The sequence below is a fragment of the Tribolium madens genome, unplaced genomic scaffold (assembly GCF_015345945.1).
Source record: "Tribolium madens isolate multiple individuals breed KSU strain unplaced genomic scaffold, Tmad_KSU_1.1 Scaffold_20;HRSCAF=117;Tcas5.2_LG4, whole genome shotgun sequence".
Taxonomy (NCBI): Eukaryota; Metazoa; Arthropoda; class Insecta; order Coleoptera; family Tenebrionidae; genus Tribolium; species Tribolium madens.
In genome coordinates, this window is record NW_025400985.1 from 7,585,996 (window position 1) to 7,604,096 (window position 18,101).

Below are 18,101 nucleotides of genomic sequence, written 5' to 3' on the forward strand. Positions count from 1 at the left end.
CTTTTAAGTAAATAACTTAAAATGGGTTTTAAATCTATTCACAGCGTAAAAAACGAGTTTTAATTTATGTAAATATTTTATTGTTATCTTTGAAATTGTTTAAAAGCATTGGAAAGGCATTTAGTTGCCTTAAACGAGTTTTAGTTTATGTAAATATTTTATTGTTATCTTTGAAATTGTTTAAAAGCATTTGAAAGGCATTTATTTGTCTTATCGTATTAGACATTTTGTTAAATACTTTTCTATTTTTTTAATTTTTTTTTGAAATTAAGATAAATGAAAGCTGACTGAAAGTATTTTATCAACATAAAATTTTGTTAATCCTAAACAATATAACAACTTAAAATTTGAGTATTTTTCGGCGCATCCACCATTTTTCTAATTTTGATTTTAATTTTAATCTATAGTAAGTTGTGCTACATGTTTTTAAAATGTATTAAACTAGCGTTTGCGTTTAGTCATTGACTTACCTTTTAGTTAACTTGTGGACATTAAAATTACGACATCGTAACACATAAAGCTTCACGTCTCACTCAAGTCACTCTCGGTATTGCGTTCATTATAGATTTTCACAAAAAACATTAAATTCTTAGATTCTGGTAGTTAATTGAATTTAGTTAACAAAAAGTTTGCTACAAAGTTAAAGTTCTTGGGTTCGTTACCAAATAGAATGAACAAGAGACCAATGTTCTCAAAGTTACGAATTAATTAGAGGCGAAAATTCACACATGAGAGATTGTTTTTTGTTGATTAATTAATTATAAAATAACCTCCTTTAGATCCTTATGCGCACAGTTTTTGGAATAGTGTTCTTTTCTTTTTCTGATGCAAAAATGTGGGATTACTCCCTGTTTATCGTTCCTTATCCCGGGGAAATGATAAAACTTTTCCCCGTAAAAGTTTACGCGTATGCAAATGAAACAAATAATCTGCCATCGATTTTTTGTTAAACTTACCGGCGGCGCCGTCAGCGTCACGATGGCATCATTCAGATGCTTCAAGTTGAGCGTATTTTTGTCTTCGTCATCTTGGTCGTCGTTGGGGATTTGGATGGAGGACTGTCTCGACGTGAAAGATCTCTTCAGGGCTCCGTTGGGGAGAGCGTGCGAAGATGCTCGCCGGAAAGGACAAGACGCCATCGTTAAGACTTTATCGACTCATTTATGTTTCATCGCCGATTATTTATTCGACTAGAATGGACAAAGAAATTTCTGATGAAATTGCGTTGTAGCTATGAGTGAAATATGCTTGAGGAAATCAATTTCTTTGCCGGTTGTGTTTATAATGAACTTTCTCTATGCTGACGATCAATATTTCTAATTGGGTTTGTTAGCTTCTTTCATTATCTATGGATTTACACTACATTTAATTTTAATAATTGCGACTCTAGTGTAGTATAGAAAAATTTTGTGTAAAGGAAAATGCGCTGTAATTAATAACGCAGTTTTTATACTAATTGCTATCATTAGTGAAAATAAAGAAAGAAAATAGCACTTGGTCGGCTTTAAAGCAAATGGATTTACTCGGAAAGCTTTCTTCTCATATTTCACATTTTTATGAAATAAATTATTAAGTTTTTTTTTAATTAATAGGTATTAACAATTTTTTATACATTTTCGTGTTTTTAAGACAGTATACAGGATGCGCCAGAACTCGCGCCCCAGAAAAAATGCCATATACAGTAAGCTACTAGGAACATGGAAAAATAAAAAAAAATATATCTATAAAAATTTCTAAGTTAAGTTCCCCTATTTATTTCTGTTGGAAAAATAATTTTTCAAGTTTTTTTGTTATAGGCTATTAAAAGAGGAAACAAGGAAGCTGTATCCTAAATTGTAACTCTGTTCAATGTTATTTGTGGCTTTTATTGGCAAATTTTTTGTCCCTTTACTAAATAATTGTAAAAAAACATATACAAGATCATCAGTATAATCAATAAATGTCAAAATTTTTTAAGAATTTTTTAAACATTTTTTTTTCATGTTCCTGGTATCTTACCTTAATTTCAAAATCTGAAAAAAATGTAAAATCGTGTTCTATGATAATTAAAAATTGTATTTAAAAATTAAAATTTTAAGGAATATTGTTTTAAGGGATATTAAAAAAAGTTAAAACTTCAAGGTAATCCTGGACTGTTTTTAAAATATACATATTAAAAAAATTAAAATTCATCTTCGGCTTATAAATTTGTGCTGAATTTCAAGGCAGATTAGATTAGATTATTTTCTACTTTATTTTTTTTTATTGAAGATTAGGATGTTTGTTATTAATTTAGGTTTAGCTTAAGATGGGAATAAAATTTGGTGAAACTATGTAAGACATACGAAAACTACGTTAATTCCAGTAATGAAAAAAAAAAAATGTAAGCAGTTGACAACATCGAGTTCTTCGCATATGTTCAGATAAAAAGTGAAAAAGATATTTCTGGAATTGTAAAAGTTTCTAATGTGGACATTAGTATTACCTACGTAGATGAAAGATCAACGATAATAACACCTAATTTCAGAATTTTTAAATTAATACCCAAGAACAACCAACTTTCGATTTTCAAGATGGTAAAAAAACATGAGTTTTGTGGATGCTGTAGGGGATTACGGGAGGATTACGGGAGGTGAGACAACTCTAAAAAATTATTTTGTCTAGAATTCTTGAATGTACTTTTTTAAACTAAACTGAAAAACAGGAGAAAATCCTTGAAATTTCAATAGCTAGAACTCGTGTTCATTTGAATCTGAAATTGTTCTTTAAACTTTTGTTCTAAGTAAACCTTCAAACAAGACAAACTCCTTAAAATATTAATTTTCTTTGGACACTAAAGTTTTATTTTTTATTGCGAATGTGTGTTTAATTGCCAAGGCGATAGCCAAAATTATTTTTAAATGCAAAATTATTTTTGGAGATTAGGCACTTGTACCACAGATTAAGGTTACCTTAATCTATGCGTGAGCAGTGAAAGTCCACAATTATTAATAGTTTACTTCATTAGGTCAGATTTCTCATTTCAATAGTACCATCTCGTTTATAAGCCGCTTGCCAGCATACAAAACCATGAAACAGGAAAAAATATTTGTAGAATCAAATATCGTAATTATAAACAGATACACGTTAGAAACAGGATTATATTTTATTCTCTTGTTTACATTAAGACAATAATCTGACAACACTGTTAGTAATAAATAATAATGTTGGCAAGTACAACACAAAATTGAAGAATAATAAAGATTTTTATTACCAATTTGAAACTCTTTACTGATGATTTTTTGTGACATTAGTGACGATTTCAAAAAAAATATTTTTTTTTAAATATAAAATTTTTTATTAATTTTTGATCACAATAGTTGGTATTTCTTTCATTTCTTCTAGAAACATACACATAAAAGGCATGTTCTTTAACAATGCATTAAAGCTACGTAAATTTTTGATTTCTTTTGTAACAAACGGTGTCACATGACATATGAATTATATTTCCAGCGCAATATATGGGCTGTAACTTAATATCCTATTTCCGTAATAAAAAAGTGCCTCTACGTCTAAAAAACGAAATTTTGACTTTGAACAAATGACTAACATTCCAATTTCCTTAACATTGTACACACTTATTAAAGAAATTACTGTGTTAATTACTTCGTCAAATGTACACAAGAAAGCAAACACCGTCACGTCATCCCTAACGAGTTTTGTCGTGTCTATATACATTGGGTTCACCTATGGGTGTCCCGTGCTGGCATAAAACTTACCATAAACCTGGCAACAAGTCGAAAAAACATCCCAAAAATCGCGCTTGCAGCTTTTATTGAAACCTTCTGGCAAAAGAGCAAATATTTGTTTAGCACAGAAGACGGTTGATCCTTACATTATGAATTTTTCCTTTCGATTATCAGTCAATACTATCACGTGCTTATCGCCGCGTTTTTGGGCGTCAGCAGCTACGTACAAGCACCGCGACGCCGAACCAACTGAAGGCGGCGGACGGCGACGCTGCCGACGCCAGCGCAATGCAGCCTCACACATAAACACCTCTTTAATTGCGGCCAGGTTTAATTCGGCATCGAAACAGCAACACAAATGTGAAATTTAATTATTTCTTAAGTCAAGGTTAAATTATTTTCTGTTTTAAAATATTTACTTTTGCGTGAATAATTTAGTACAACCATGTTGTTTTTAATTTTTTTAGTATTTCTCAAAGGGTAAACAGGACATAAGAATACTGTTATAAACTTTTTCATCTTAAAATTATGTTTTTTATTATTTTATTGTTATTTTAGAGGGAACTATGTTTGGCCCCCTCCAGTAAACTTCGGCTTGTTTACTCAAATTATTACTCCCCTAAAATATGCGAATCCGTGTCTCTGGAGATTACCCATGTCGTCGACCAGTCCAAAAGCTGGTTGATAGTTTAAGACAAAAATATAACTTTTTGTCACTTGCGTGTCGTGAAGAATTAACTGTTTTATGACTTGTTTATTTAAAACGTCAGTGAGAATTTACTTGTGAAAATTGACACAAAAAGAGAGACGGAAAAATTAATGAAAGGATGAAAATTAAATATGAAGAAGTGGATTCTTTTGAGATATTTTATTACTATGGAAATACACAGAGCGCAGATTGTGATAAATGGTCAATTAAACGAAATGAAACAATTTGTCTAGGAATTTGCAAAGTGCTTTTATGATTACTAGCATTATTCTCCGGCACCTCCGCCATTTTTATTGATTATGGCTGAAAGGTATTTATAGTAAAAACAAAATTTTTAAAGAACAATTTTAAATTTTTACAAATTTACACGATTTTTCCCATTTTATTTTTGTTTATTGTTACCAAAAACGAATTTAATTATGTTGCTGGAAAATTTACATTTTCTACTTGGAAGTGGTTAAATAAAGTACTAACCTTTCGTATCTATGTTTAATAATGTTTAAAAGTTTTCAGCATCTTGTATATTTATAAATCAATAGTATGCATTACTCAATATCAAAGGTTTATGTTGAATAAAAAAATACAGTAACCAACATAAGTAATAAATTTTTTCTGGCAACTCCCTTGCTAAAATTTGTCCCGTTTACGACTCCCAAAGCCAAACCTCTGTCAAGTTCATTTTCCACCTCTAGTTTTTGCAATCCCACTTGAAAACCTCATGTTTTATCCTCTTGGTCGATTTATGTCCGTCATTAAACTTCATCTAATACAATGTCTGCGAAACATACCCTTCCGATCGCCCACTCACGAAGTCGCCGAGAGCTCAATCTCAAAGCGAAAAAGAATAAATAATTAATGAACTAGGGTCCGGGTGATAAATGTTCCGGCTTTTTTCCGGATTTGTAAGTCTTCCGTGAGTGTCGCTTGTAATAGGTGGTCCAATGATGGACACGCGACGCTCGAAATTGGATAAATAGATTAGAGGTCAAGGAGAGATTAAAAATTGACACCAAATCGATTGAATATTTACAGTAAAGTCCTTGAATGGTGTTTTGCTGCCGTGGTGCAGGTCGTTAGGTATGTGTAATAACTCAGCGACTATAAGTCACCGAGCAAGCTTCTTGTTATTGGAGCTCCTTTATCTTGTTTTCTGAGTTAATTATTCGGCGCTAATTCTATTTCGAAATAGACAACGTCGTGATGGAAGTCATTATTTTATCTAAAACTCCGGGTAACTTGTAAACGAACTTTCCCTCGAGGTAATTCCACCTAACGCCGTTTTTTATTCATTTCTACCGGATTCTATCGGCATCCCAAATCCAACCGTGAATTTGATAAAGTAGACGGCATCCATCTTAATGCAGGGGCTCGAAATTTCGTATTTAGGGCACGTATCGCTTGCCAAAAGCCAGTCTTCTTTCCGCGACAGTACCGGAAATTTTTCGTTTCGATTTTAATTGATACAATTAGGGCTGATCCTCGTTGTAATTGCTCCATTTTGCCATAATGGCGCGACTTAGTGCTGAGTTAGGACGTGCTAATTGTCATTTGACAGCTTGGCTTCCGGCCAAATGACAACAATCGCTCAAAAAATACCGATAACGGGATTAAGTCGACTCTTCGCAAGTTTATCCGTTTAAATATTGGCGGAGTTGCGGTGACAACTCTGAACTATGATCTTGGAGGCCTGGTTGTGTACATATTCATGATCAAAGTTGAGACACGTTCCTCGAATACCGGGCTTAAAATTATTCGTTGGAAAAAACGAGACCTGGGTGTGATTGACAACAACAGGGCCGGACAGGATACAAATTAGGCCGGGATTGTGCGAGCGACCTTTTTGGACACACGTTGCACAATATCGATTTGGAGAGCTTCGGTTTAAAGGAGATGGGTCTTGGCGGATATGTGAGGATTTAAATGCTTTTGTTGTATTGTATGTGCCGGGTCAAGGATCGATAAACCTGGGTTTTGAGTAAACCTCCGGATTTACAAATCACATACATGTTTTTTAGAATGAGATATCCACCCACATGTTTATATCCGAATGCGAGAGAAATAAAATTTGAGTCAAAAAAAAAACAAACCTGGGCATATAAATTGGCCAAAACCTGGTGCACATCTAACAATATTAAACCTGATGGTTTAAAAATGTTACATGTAAGGCTAAGCAAATAAGAAATGGGTGGTAATAAAGCGCTCAGTAAATAATTCAATTTTAATCAGTATAAAATGATAAATGATCAGTATTTAATTAATTTTTGCACAGTAAAAAAATAAATTTGTAATTTTCGTTTTTATTTTTTCAAGCGAAAACTAAAAGACCTAGACGTTTTTAACTAGGACGTTCTTAAGACACTTTTTTACAAGGAATCTAAATCTGTCATCGTATTTTCCAAAGCGCTCTTGATATCAGAGTTACAACACTCTGCTTTGGAGAAAATGCTACCAATTTTAATTAACAAACTAAATTTTGAAGCTGGTGCATTCCAGCATCTTTTATAACTTTGTGTTGTTTTGTTTTGCGAAGAGTAAATTCTGGTTTATCACGTTGCTCCTATTTCAAAACCTTTGTTTTTAAGTAGGTTAGTTTGACGGAAATGTAAATTCCAGGTCTAAATTCAATTGAACTGTCAAAATTTGGTTTGTTAATTATAATTGTTGGCGTTTTTTCCAAAGCACTCTTCGCAAAAACGCTTTTTTAAAATTTTGATCAGCATGTAAAATTTAATCATATCATGTGATATATCGTTGTAATCAGGAACAAAAAACTTTTCAAAAATTTAGAAATCGAATATGGCGCCCATAAGAAAATCCAGAGATGAGTGTTGTAACTCTAATATAAATAGTGCTTTGGAAAATATGATGACAGATTTAGATTCCTTGTAAAAAAGTGCCTACGTCCTAGTTAAAAACGTCTAGGTCTTTTAGTTTTCGCTTGAAAAAATAATTCAAAAACTAACAATGATACATTAACTTTTTTTTCAGATTATTGTTCAGCATAAAAATGCGCAACTTTACCCTAATTTAACCGACCTCGTATCTCTTATAATAACTGAGATCCCCATGGTGGAGTTCGAAAAACGAACACCTTGTATACCAATAAGAGTGATCACTCCCCCTAAGCCCATAGACTAATAGTAAAATTTATATAAGGTAATTTTTTAATAACCACCTTAGATATTCCAAAAAAATAACCACAGATTAGAAAATTTCATTTGAGGCATCACAAACATTATGGTGCCATTTAAAATCTTGAAGGGGTTGTCTATGTTACAAAGGGAGTTCTGCTACAACTTTCAAGAGTACACTAAAAAGTGTCCCCCTGTAAATAAAAATTTAGTTCTCTCGGGATTTCTAATTATTGTTTATTATTCTGGATAGCTTGTTTTAAACAAATTACCCTGTAGATATGTTAGCTATGTTTTTTCTGCTATTACATACTTTGAATTTTTATTTTTGTTATTTTGTCACCCCCAGATGTTTTTCTAAATCCCACCTTGAATTATGAACCTTGGTAATTAAATTACGTACAAGAGCAAAAAATAAAATTTCAAAAACCTCATTTTAAGTTTGAATTAAATAAAAATTTTAACCTATACAAATAAGTTAATTTTTAAGTAAACTAATTTAAGAATTGTACAAAGCCGGGCCAAACAATCAGAGTTTGAAACTACTTAAATTCAGCGCAAATTCCAAGATTTGGATGTACATAATTCAGACTTCAATTTGAGCAAATCTGTGAGACTTTGCTGGACTTACCCTAGAACAGAGCTTCTGGTCTATATTTCCGAACTCCAATGTTTTAAAATCGGAGTTACACTTGTCACAATCTCCATTTAGCCGTCGTCAATCCGGATTTGTTCCTGTTTGAAGACCGGTTTGAAATCCGGGCATCTTACATTCCAAGAGTCGCTTTTGAGGGAGCAAACAATTGCTACATTGTTGACTTTCCATTCCCTACGGTATCATTCGGTAAAAGTACATAAAATATTTACGTGGCCCGTCTTCTAAAATATGTAAATGGGGCGGCCACATTTCGAAGCGCAAATAGGATTATTCAGTATTCTGACAATCATTTTGTCACGAATTGTTTCGTGATGAAGACAGCCTCTAGACGAGAGAATCGATTGAATGATAACGAGCTCGTAGAAAAATTATTGGTATTATGCAAGAGTTGTAAAAGGGTTTATTGTGGGAATAAACGAAGTTTGATGATTGACACTCAATTAACAGAAAGGGTTGTTTCTTTAGGACGACACAATATTTTTTTGACGGGAGTTTGATGCGAAATGAATTATTTAGGAAATCCGGTTTGACTCATGGACGTCTATTACGGCTCCACTCCAAGTAGTAAACATCGAAAGCAATTATTGGAAAGCAAGGGAATCATTAATAGTTACCGCAACTAACATCGATTTGATATTAATTGCTAAATAAACATTGCCATAATTAATATTAAATTTTCCTGTTCAACTTTACTTAAAATTAAATTATCGATTTACAGCGAGATACGTCTTTCTAAAAGCAAATAACAAGCCCTTTTTGCACACAGTTTCGTCATAAAAATATTAAAGGAAAATACGAAGGAATAAGTGTTTGGATAAAAGATAAAGCCTTCAGAATGCAATAATAACGGAGTGATAACTTGAGTCAGATCCTGAAGCCACCTAAGTCGCTGGATTATCCTCAAACTAGCAAAGTTTCAGCGATACGTCATGATTTATACAATAATTGGGGTCACTTGGGTGATAAAACAAAAAGTTTCATCATTGTTCGAGTTAATATATAGAAAGGGCAGCATCAAATTTACAAGGTTAACTACCGATTAGTGCCAGAAAGTGGTTTTAGCGGCTCCAGAATGTTATACAACAAATGCTCTTCTTACTGCAATTAGGGAAAATTTACAGCCACGGCTCCGGTGAGAAGTTTATTTCAAGCAAGTTGAGAGAAACAAATAGACTTATGTTTGTTTCGATAAATCGGGTAGAAAAGCAAAAGTTAAGGTACTGTAGCGGTGTTATGAGTTACTTGTAAGCAAATATGATCAAAGTTAGCAAAAAGTACTTTTAATAAACATGAAAAGTAGGCTTTTGGTTTTAAAACTATATGTTTTAGGTTTTCAGTATACAGTTCAAGCTTAAATACTCTTGAAATCAGCGCCAGATTATGTAGGTTCCTCATGAGATTTATGATAAACTTGTGTTACTAATAATACCACTAATTTGGTGTTTTGCTTATTTATAATAAGACACAGTTTGTTAAACTCTTAAATGAGTTTTGGGGTGTTTAAAACAAAATTTACTAATAATAATTTCACTTAGAAACCACTAAAAATATGTACACAAAACATGTAGTTTTGTAAGAAATTTTCACTTGACATAATGATTGCAACCGCATAAAAATCTGCCTTTCAAAATATGTTAAATTCTAGCAAATTGAATACGTAGTGCAGAAAATTTAATTTGTAGGGTTAACTAGCGATTAGTTCCAGCGCTCGGTTTAAGTGGACACGAAGTATATTCCAACAAATGTTCCCAGGTCGCTTTTTTTCTGCAATTAGTCACTTTAAAACTGCAATTCTCTCAAGCGAAACAATGCAACTTTTCAAATTCGTTGAAATAAAGTTGAAGCAAAGTTTATTTATTTAGTTAATTTTGCAGAACAAAAGTTAAGTCGTAAATGAAATCTTTTTCGTTCACAACACGACCAATCGTAAATAAAGATATGTTTTTTGGTTTTATCTATCCGAACTTTTAACATTTGAGTGCCTTTACGGCCGAAAAAACTCATAAATAAAGAGCAATCTATATTTTATACCGCCATTAAAAATCGCTATTTTGATCAGGTTAAAAGCTAGATTAAAGCAATGTTTTGAACGTTTTCAATATGAACAATTTTCTCCTTAACCTAATTAGATAAAGGGTGACAAAACGTAGGTGTTAGGGAAAAACGAATGCAAATCCAGTCCGTTGTCCCGTTAATTCGATATCTTCCGTTCCTACAGGAACCTCCATACAAATGGCTTTTTAATTGAGGAGACGAAATTAACTCCTTATCAAATAAGTGAAGAGCTAAACCCGGATAATAAAATCCCCATCAGAAGCGGATTATCCGAGATTTCAATTTCAAATAAATTAAATCATATCTGATACGTCTGTTTGAACCCAAAGAACATGGAGCTACCCTCGCGTCTTGAATCCTTAATGAATTATCGATCCTTCCTGAAAAAACAAACAATCTTTTTCCATACAATTAACAAACAAACTCTCTGGGAGCCGGATTGTTGCGTTTACGACCTTAAAATGAAGACGTTTAATCGTTTTTATGCGATAAAATCTTTCAGGATGAGATGAAACAGCGCCATCTGGTCGTTTCAGGAGACGCAAGCGCCACGATTGAATCGATGCTTGTTTTCAGCTTTTTCAGTGTTTTCAGCGCCGGCAAACACGCAACAGTACCGACAAGAGCGACTTGTTGGTGCGCGACCATAATGGTAAGATCAAAGATTGTGTATTGAGTGCACCATCACTTTTTTTCAGTACGGGTTTGTAAACTATGCTTTGGAACTCCTCGTGGTTAAGACTTTTGGTGAAGAAACTTGGGAGACGATCAAGTAAGACATTTTGCCAAAGTTTGAGGAATTTATTTTACTTTTCAGGAAAAATGCCGATCTTCAGATGGAAGGCTCGTTTCTCGTAAGGCAAATCTACGAAGACGAGCTTACATATAATTTGATTTCAGCAGCAGTTGATGTTTTACGTAATTTTGAAAATTTTAGATTGACTGTTTTTGAAAAATCCAATTTTTAGAAATACCGGCTAATGCGATTTTAGAGCTGTTCGGCAAGACATTTTTTGAATTTTGTCAAGATTCTGGTTTTGATAAAATTCTTCAAGTGTTAGGCGCCACTCCTAGGGACTTTCTCCAGGTCAGTTATAACCGAATTGTAGATTCCTGTAATTTTAAATTTTTAGAATTTGGATGCTCTTCACGACCATTTAGGCACCTTGTATCCCGGGATGAAAGCTCCGTCGTTTCGGTGCACAGTTCGGCCCGAAGATGGCGCTTTAATCCTACATTATTATTCAGACAGGCCCGGACTCGAACATATTGTAATCGGGATAGTCAAGGTTTAAAATCTTTGTTTTTTTTTTCAGAATTACAGATTCATTTTTAGACTGTTGCAAGTAAATTACATGGAACTGAAGTAATTGTTGAAATTCTGAAAACTAAAGAAGAATGCGACCACGTGCAATTTTTGATAACCGAAGCTTCGGGTCCGGGTAAAGTTCAACATCCGGAAATAGATGAGATTCAAACATTATCACTCGGTATGACTTCCTGATTTTGCAATTGCGATAATTGATGTAAAATTATCATTTATTAACAGTTTGTGCCTGAAATACAGCGCTTTCTATAAAAGGTGAACGGTTTTTCAAACGGTCACCGTTTTCATATTGATTACTTGATAATTATTCTCTCGAGATTGTTCTGTAATTGAAAACTGTACGGTTGTCGGTTTATGATCTTGAAACAGATGCGTCGTTATGGATTATCTGATTACGTTTTGTACCGTTTTGTTAAATGAATGGTGAACGAATAAATCACGGATCGACATATCGCTCAATTCCAGAGCAAAAAAAAAGAGAGGCTTAAGTATGAGAGAGGGATTTTGCGAGATTAGAGATTACAGCAAAACACACCTAATGTATTTTTTTATTTATTTGCATAATATACACACGTAGCAGACTACTACGAGTATATTTGAACAGGGTGATAACGACTTAATAATTGAGCGAATAATTAAATAATAAACTTTCATTATGTTTACATTTTTTGAACCTATGTTTTGAGCCTATTATTTCCCACGCAGTTTAACTAAATCAAATACATTTGTTTATTTAATAAAATTAAAATAAATCGTTCCTAGTGGTGTCAACAGCATTTTTCAGCCCATGTTTATGCGAAAAAAATGCAAAAATTCCAAACTTGCTTATAAATATCCATCCAGTTAGTCAACTTTTCGTTCCGAAAAATGTAATTTTTTGCAGAGCCCAAGGTGAACGCCGCGACATTTTGCCGCGTGTTTCCTTTCCACATTATGTTTGACCGAGACCTGAAGATCGTCCAAACAGGTTCAACAGTGGCTCGTGTCATCCCAAAGGTGACCTCAGCCGAGTGCCGCGTCACCGACATCCTGGACACGGTACTAGCCAAAATCCAGAGAATCCAAAAAACGGGCGAAATTCCAGGTTCGTCCTCACTTGGAGCTGACCTTCGAGAACATCCTCTCTCACATAAACACCATCTATGTCCTTAAAACTCGGCCCGGGGTGATGCAAGTCTCCGCACCTCCCGAGTATCGCTATCTCCGTCTCAAAGGCCAAATGCTCTACGTGCCAGAGACTGACTTGGTGATCTTCCTCTGCTACCCTAGCGTGATGAATCTGGACGACCTTACGAGGTACGACCCGCCTACGTCTTTTCGCTGCTTTGTTTACAACGAAATAACCACAGGAGGGGACTCTACATCAGCGACATTCCTCTACACGACGCCACACGCGATCTGGTACTCATGTCCGAGCAATTCGAAGCTGATTATAAGTTGACGAGGAACTTGGAATTGCTCACAGATAAGTTGCAACAGACGTATAGGGAGTTGGACAGGGAGAAGAAGAAGACGGATGGGTTGTTGTACTCAGTGCTGCCCATCAGTGTGGCAAATGAGTTGAGACACAAGAGACCGGTACCAGCCAAGAGGTACGACTGTGTCACGCTGCTCTTTTCAGGAATTGTTAATTTCTCCGCTCTTTGTGCTGCCAATACTGACTCGAAAGGAGTCATGAAGATTGTTAATATGCTGAATGAACTCTACACGAATTTTGATGTCCTGACGGACCCCAAGAAGAATCCGAACATTTACAAGGTACAGACGTCATAAAACAAAATCTGGATAATAGTTCACAAATTATATCAAAGATGATAAAAAATATAACACCGATGCAAAAAATGGCCAAAAAGTAATTCGGAAATCTCACATTATATTTTAGAGAAATTGCAGAAAAAATTAAACAATTGCACTAAAAATTTTCCAAAATTTTTTGATGATTTTTGAAAGGCTGTAACTCATCGAAAAATGGTCGTATCTAGATTTTAAAAATACAATTTGGAAGCTTTAAGTTACTAGTTTTAAGGTCTGTTGCCAAATTTTTTTTCTGTGTTACGGTTATCACGCAATCTAAAGTAATAGCGCAAAAAAAAATCTAATTTTTTTTGTTTTTGTTTTTGGTCCACGGATGTGGAGAATTTTTTATTAGTTACATCAATGCATAGACCGGATAACATGTTTATTTACCTTTAATATGCTTTTTTCATATTCTCTTTACGTCAATTTGTCGCCGAGATATCTAACTTTAAATGAAAAAGGATCCTTTTGTCTTTGATCATCGATATCTCTGCAACCAATGACCACACAGAGAATATAAGGGTAGCGTCAAAAACTGGAATAAATGTATTATAAGATCTTTTAATGATTTTTTGAAAAATCTTTTTTTTTTCACCTTTAAACTTGATTTAAAGAAAAGAGAAAAAAGTAAGTTTTTGCATTGTTTTAGTAAATCTACCGCGTATTTACTAATATTGATGAGTAGTCTAATGTTTTTAGGTGTTTTTACAGCTTATTGTATTCTCCATAGCCCTGTTAATTTTTAAATCGATTCATCAAACCGTTTTCTCGGACCGATTGATCAAAGTTTAGAAAATAATTAAAGGGGCAATTGCACATATTCTGAACTAATCTTCATCAAAATGAAAATAATCCTTTTTTTTTTCGATTTTTTTTAAATTTTGCATTAGTATAGTTATTTGCTAAAAATATAAAAATTAAACAATTTTTTTAATATTCATATTTTTAATTTGTAAAAGCATTCAAGAAACAATACTGTTTGATTTTTGAAGAAAAAAATAATTAAATGTTTTAGATTTTTTAAAATTTGAATATATATTTAATCTACCTAGATACAACCATTTTTAGATGAATTACAGCCTTTCAAAAATCACCAAAAAATTTAGAAAAATTCCTTTAGTTTTTTTGGAGTAAGTAGTGTATTATAAAATTTAGCAGTGGTAGTTTACAAATTTCTAATGAAATATTATTATAATTCAAAACTTAATTAAAACCTTCCAAGGTCGAGACTGTGGGCGACAAATACATGGCGGTGAGTGGCCTTCCCGAGCCTTGCACCACCCACGCCTGCAACATAGCCCGTTTAGCCCTGGACATGATGGACCGGGGCAAATCCGTCATGTTTGATGGCAACCCTGTGGTAATTCTCCCTAATAAAACAGCCACATCTTTTAAAAAATTAATTTATTCAGAAAATCACAATTGGGATACATTCTGGTGAAGTCGTAACGGGGGTTATAGGTCACAGGATGCCTCGATATTGCCTTTTTGGCAACACTGTCAACTTAACAAGTCGCACTGAAACAACCGGCGAACCTGGACGGATTAACGTGTCAGAAGAGGCATACAAGTGAGTCAGTCTTCCATTATGTCTAAATAGCGTTTTAGGGAGTCTGGGATTGAGAGTGTCCGGATTCCGGAGGGGAGTTGGTAGTTTAACCAGAGTTGATTCCGGATAGTGCAACGAGTCAAGTGTTTTAATTCCGGGACTTGGACACCACAGCGTTTCAAAGGGATCAAACCGTCCTCTACTAATTCTGCATAATTTTCAAATATTAATTTAGTTTCTAAATTGATTTTTGGAATAACTCTTAGGAGAAGTTGGAGGCAGGCTACAATGTTGTAAGGGTACACGTGACAAAACTCCATTAGTTTTTTCATGACAAAGATGACCAAACTGTCTTCAGTTTTTGCTCCATATCTTAGAAAAATATGAAGCTTGTCTGGGAGCCCCAATTGGAGAGCTATTTTGGCTGGAGTTGGGTTATCACTTCCACAACTCTCCAATGGGACATCTATAAACCTTTCAGAATCAAATTCTAATCCTCCCGTCGTTGCATGGTCTATAAAGTAGACAATAGCTCTCAGGTTTTCTTCCTGACTATCAAAATCGCTCTTCCAGCCGGCAATATAATAAGGAGCCCTATTACCAAAAATGGCCCCAATGAAAATCCTTTCGTAGGTCCTTTCACAAGCGTAGATACTTTCCAACAGAGCTAAAACCGTCCCTGTATCTTTCAATTGCCAATCGTAGCAGATTTTGACAGCCACATATAAAATATTGTGGTACCGACCCATCATACAGACTGAACCATTAGCCGCCCGGTTCCCTTCGTGGTATCTAACAATAGCCATAATTGTGTCACGGACGGCCGATTCAGGTTCAATGCCGCTACCTAAAGCCGTTTTTTCGCATTATTTACACAAATAAACCCTTACCTCTGATATAGCCTTCAATAAGAGTACTAATATAAGTAACCATCGTTTGCCGATTCCTCCTATTATGGAGGCTCGTTCTTGACGAATTCGTAAACTGGTCGAGGTAGCATTCAAGAAGGTGGTTCATGACACTGACAACCCTCAACCAAATGCTAGGAAACATTTTTATTGGATTAACTTAAAGGGTTTCGGCTTAAGTGCATTTTTACAGGTTCCTGTGCAAAGAGGACAATTTCGACGAGCAGTTCCATTTTGAGTATCGTGGACCGGTGACCATGAAGGGCAAATCTGAACCCATGAACGTGTGGTTCTTGTCGAGAGCCAAGTCCCACTAGAGCTAACAATCCAACTAGGTTAGTATGGTAATCATGTTCCGCACATGCTTTCTTCATTTTCGTGAGAGACGATGTAGTTTCTTCTTTTGTAATTGCTCGTGTGAAATTACACGTTCCCTAGAGACAAGTAGAGCAATTGTTGATCAAAATTCTGGTAATTGTAGAACATGATAATTACGAGACCAATTATGTATAAGTTTTTTCTATTGTGACTTGCATAAGCGAATGAAAGTTGTTTATTGGTTTTAAACCAAAGGTAAAGTACCTACGTCTGGAGGGCAGATAGACCTTAAACATTTTTTGCAATAAATTGAAAATATTTATATTTCTATTGAATTCTCGCGAAAAACGCTGGGGTTATGTTTACTATTGCCTGGCAACGTAAATTCGTCCTTGACTGTCTTATGAATTCGAAATAAATTATAGCTAAAATTTTTTTGTTTCCAGGTGGAGCGGCGTTGTGCACACTATAAGTACCATTCGATGTGAGCGCGTGACAATCTATTCAACCGTATTGTTTCAGTTATGACATCGCATTCTCGTGTGTAATTATCCCCGACAAGCCACACTTATAAATATCTCCGATACATAATTTTTAATCGGTTGTGTCAGCACGCGTAATAGAAAATCCATGTCGATTGTCATCGCTGTCTCTTCAGTTTCCCAACCAATGTGTTTTTCTTTCCACCATTTATGACATAACGGCTTTCTCAATCGCCGAATTTCACTCGAGCTGCGCCCACACTGTCCAAAATTCGTTCACCTGTAGAGCCACCTTGACGGCAAGGTGAACCGCCTCATTCCACAGCCACTTGTCGCCTGCACAGACGCAAATGTGACCGTTAGGACACGTGAGCTGGTTTTAGGACCAACAAATGTGCATTTTGGTCGGCCTTGAACCGCAAGAAGCATCTTTGAGGTGTTTCCGGGTGAAATGTCAACGTTATAGGCGAAATTTATGACCTTGGGAGGAAACGTTTCGCCATTGTTTACTAATATTAGCACGTTTCGACTAGTTTCTTTTGTTTGTGAAATGGTAAACAACAATAAATCAATTTTAGGTAAATTTACTATTTTCACACCTTTAAGTGGCCAATTAAGAGTGTAAGAAAGGTCAGAGATTGTCTTTTGTTTTGTTTTCAAAAGTAATAAACGTTTATCAGGCAAAATGTTTCTTTTATTTATGACTTCAGCAATTCTTTGCTTTGACTCAGTTGTCTCACACGAGAGTCCATTCTTATCTCATTTTTTTAATGAAAAAGTCAAACTTATTTTTGAATAAGTGTTTCATAACGAACAAGATTGTTCTGTGAGGAACGTACAAAATAATTATTGCAAATTAATAAATTAGAGAGAATTTCGTTATACATATTTGTTTTAAGTAATTTTAAAATAATTGTTTCTGTAAATAATAACGAGTACATACTACGACCTAATAAGTTACTTGAGTAGCAAAAGAAGAAACTTTTTTTTTCTTGTGGTAGATATGTTTTTGAGGAAGAGAAAAAAAATTACTCTCTTGGGAATAAATTACATATGTACTTCTCTTCCATATTTTGGGGGAGTCAAATGTACTCGTAACATTCTATTTTAATGTTATTAATATAGAAAAAAAGGTATTTTTTTGTTTACCGTTCAGTAATTCTAGTCCCACAAGGGTCAAACTCCTAGGGTTCATTCTTGTTCAAAAACTGGCGACTGTGTTCCGTTGTAATTTTCTATTGTTTCCAACCATCCATTAGCACTTATTAGCTTTTGTGAAATTGTACCCGCGTGAAAAAAGCAGAACAGTGGCTCAACTTAAATGTCGCTGAAAAATCAGAAAACAGAAAATCCAGTTTTAATAAATCCCTTCACCGCTCCGCTTTCTCCGTCCTCTTCAAAAACGCATTTGTTTTTGAACCGCATCCACGTGACTTCTATCCACGTTTCCGTAATTCACG

The 18,101-nt window shown here is 34.5% G+C and overlaps 3 protein-coding genes across 4 annotated transcripts in view; 1 reads left to right on the forward strand and 2 right to left on the reverse strand.

The window, feature by feature from the left end:
* Positions 1-3,930, reverse strand: part of LOC123005146 (head-specific guanylate cyclase) — a 33,515-nt gene extending 29,585 nt beyond the window's left edge. For both annotated transcript variants that reach the window (XM_044398781.1, XM_044398780.1), the window contains exons 1-2: positions 3,738-3,930; positions 957-1,190 (exon numbers count right to left, since the gene is read on the reverse strand). In XM_044398781.1, the coding sequence (XP_044254716.1) occupies positions 957-1,139 (183 nt within the window). In that variant the 5' untranslated portion in view covers positions 1,140-1,190; positions 3,738-3,930. The remainder of the gene's footprint in view (positions 1-956; positions 1,191-3,737) is intronic.
* A 6,892-nt stretch (positions 3,931-10,822) lies between these two features.
* On the forward strand, positions 10,823-17,327 carry LOC123004648 (guanylate cyclase soluble subunit beta-1). Its single transcript, XM_044398002.1, has 14 exons — positions 10,823-10,912; positions 10,959-11,032; positions 11,078-11,178; positions 11,229-11,347; positions 11,394-11,549; positions 11,597-11,750; positions 12,471-12,625; positions 12,672-12,883; positions 12,937-13,345; positions 14,607-14,744; positions 14,797-14,954; positions 16,035-16,176; positions 16,606-16,631; positions 16,682-17,327. Exons 1-12 carry the CDS (start codon positions 10,823-10,825, stop codon positions 16,156-16,158), a joined length of 1,890 nt encoding a protein of 629 aa, XP_044253937.1. The 3' UTR covers positions 16,159-16,176; positions 16,606-16,631; positions 16,682-17,327.
* On the reverse strand, positions 14,814-15,969 carry LOC123004650. The gene is made up of 2 exons (XM_044398005.1): positions 15,824-15,969; positions 14,814-15,780 (listed from the first exon to the last, which is right to left on the reverse strand). Exons 1-2 carry the CDS (start codon positions 15,948-15,950, stop codon positions 14,960-14,962), a joined length of 948 nt encoding a protein of 315 aa, XP_044253940.1. The 5' UTR covers positions 15,951-15,969; the 3' UTR covers positions 14,814-14,959.
* Positions 17,328-18,101: the final 774 nt, after the last annotated feature.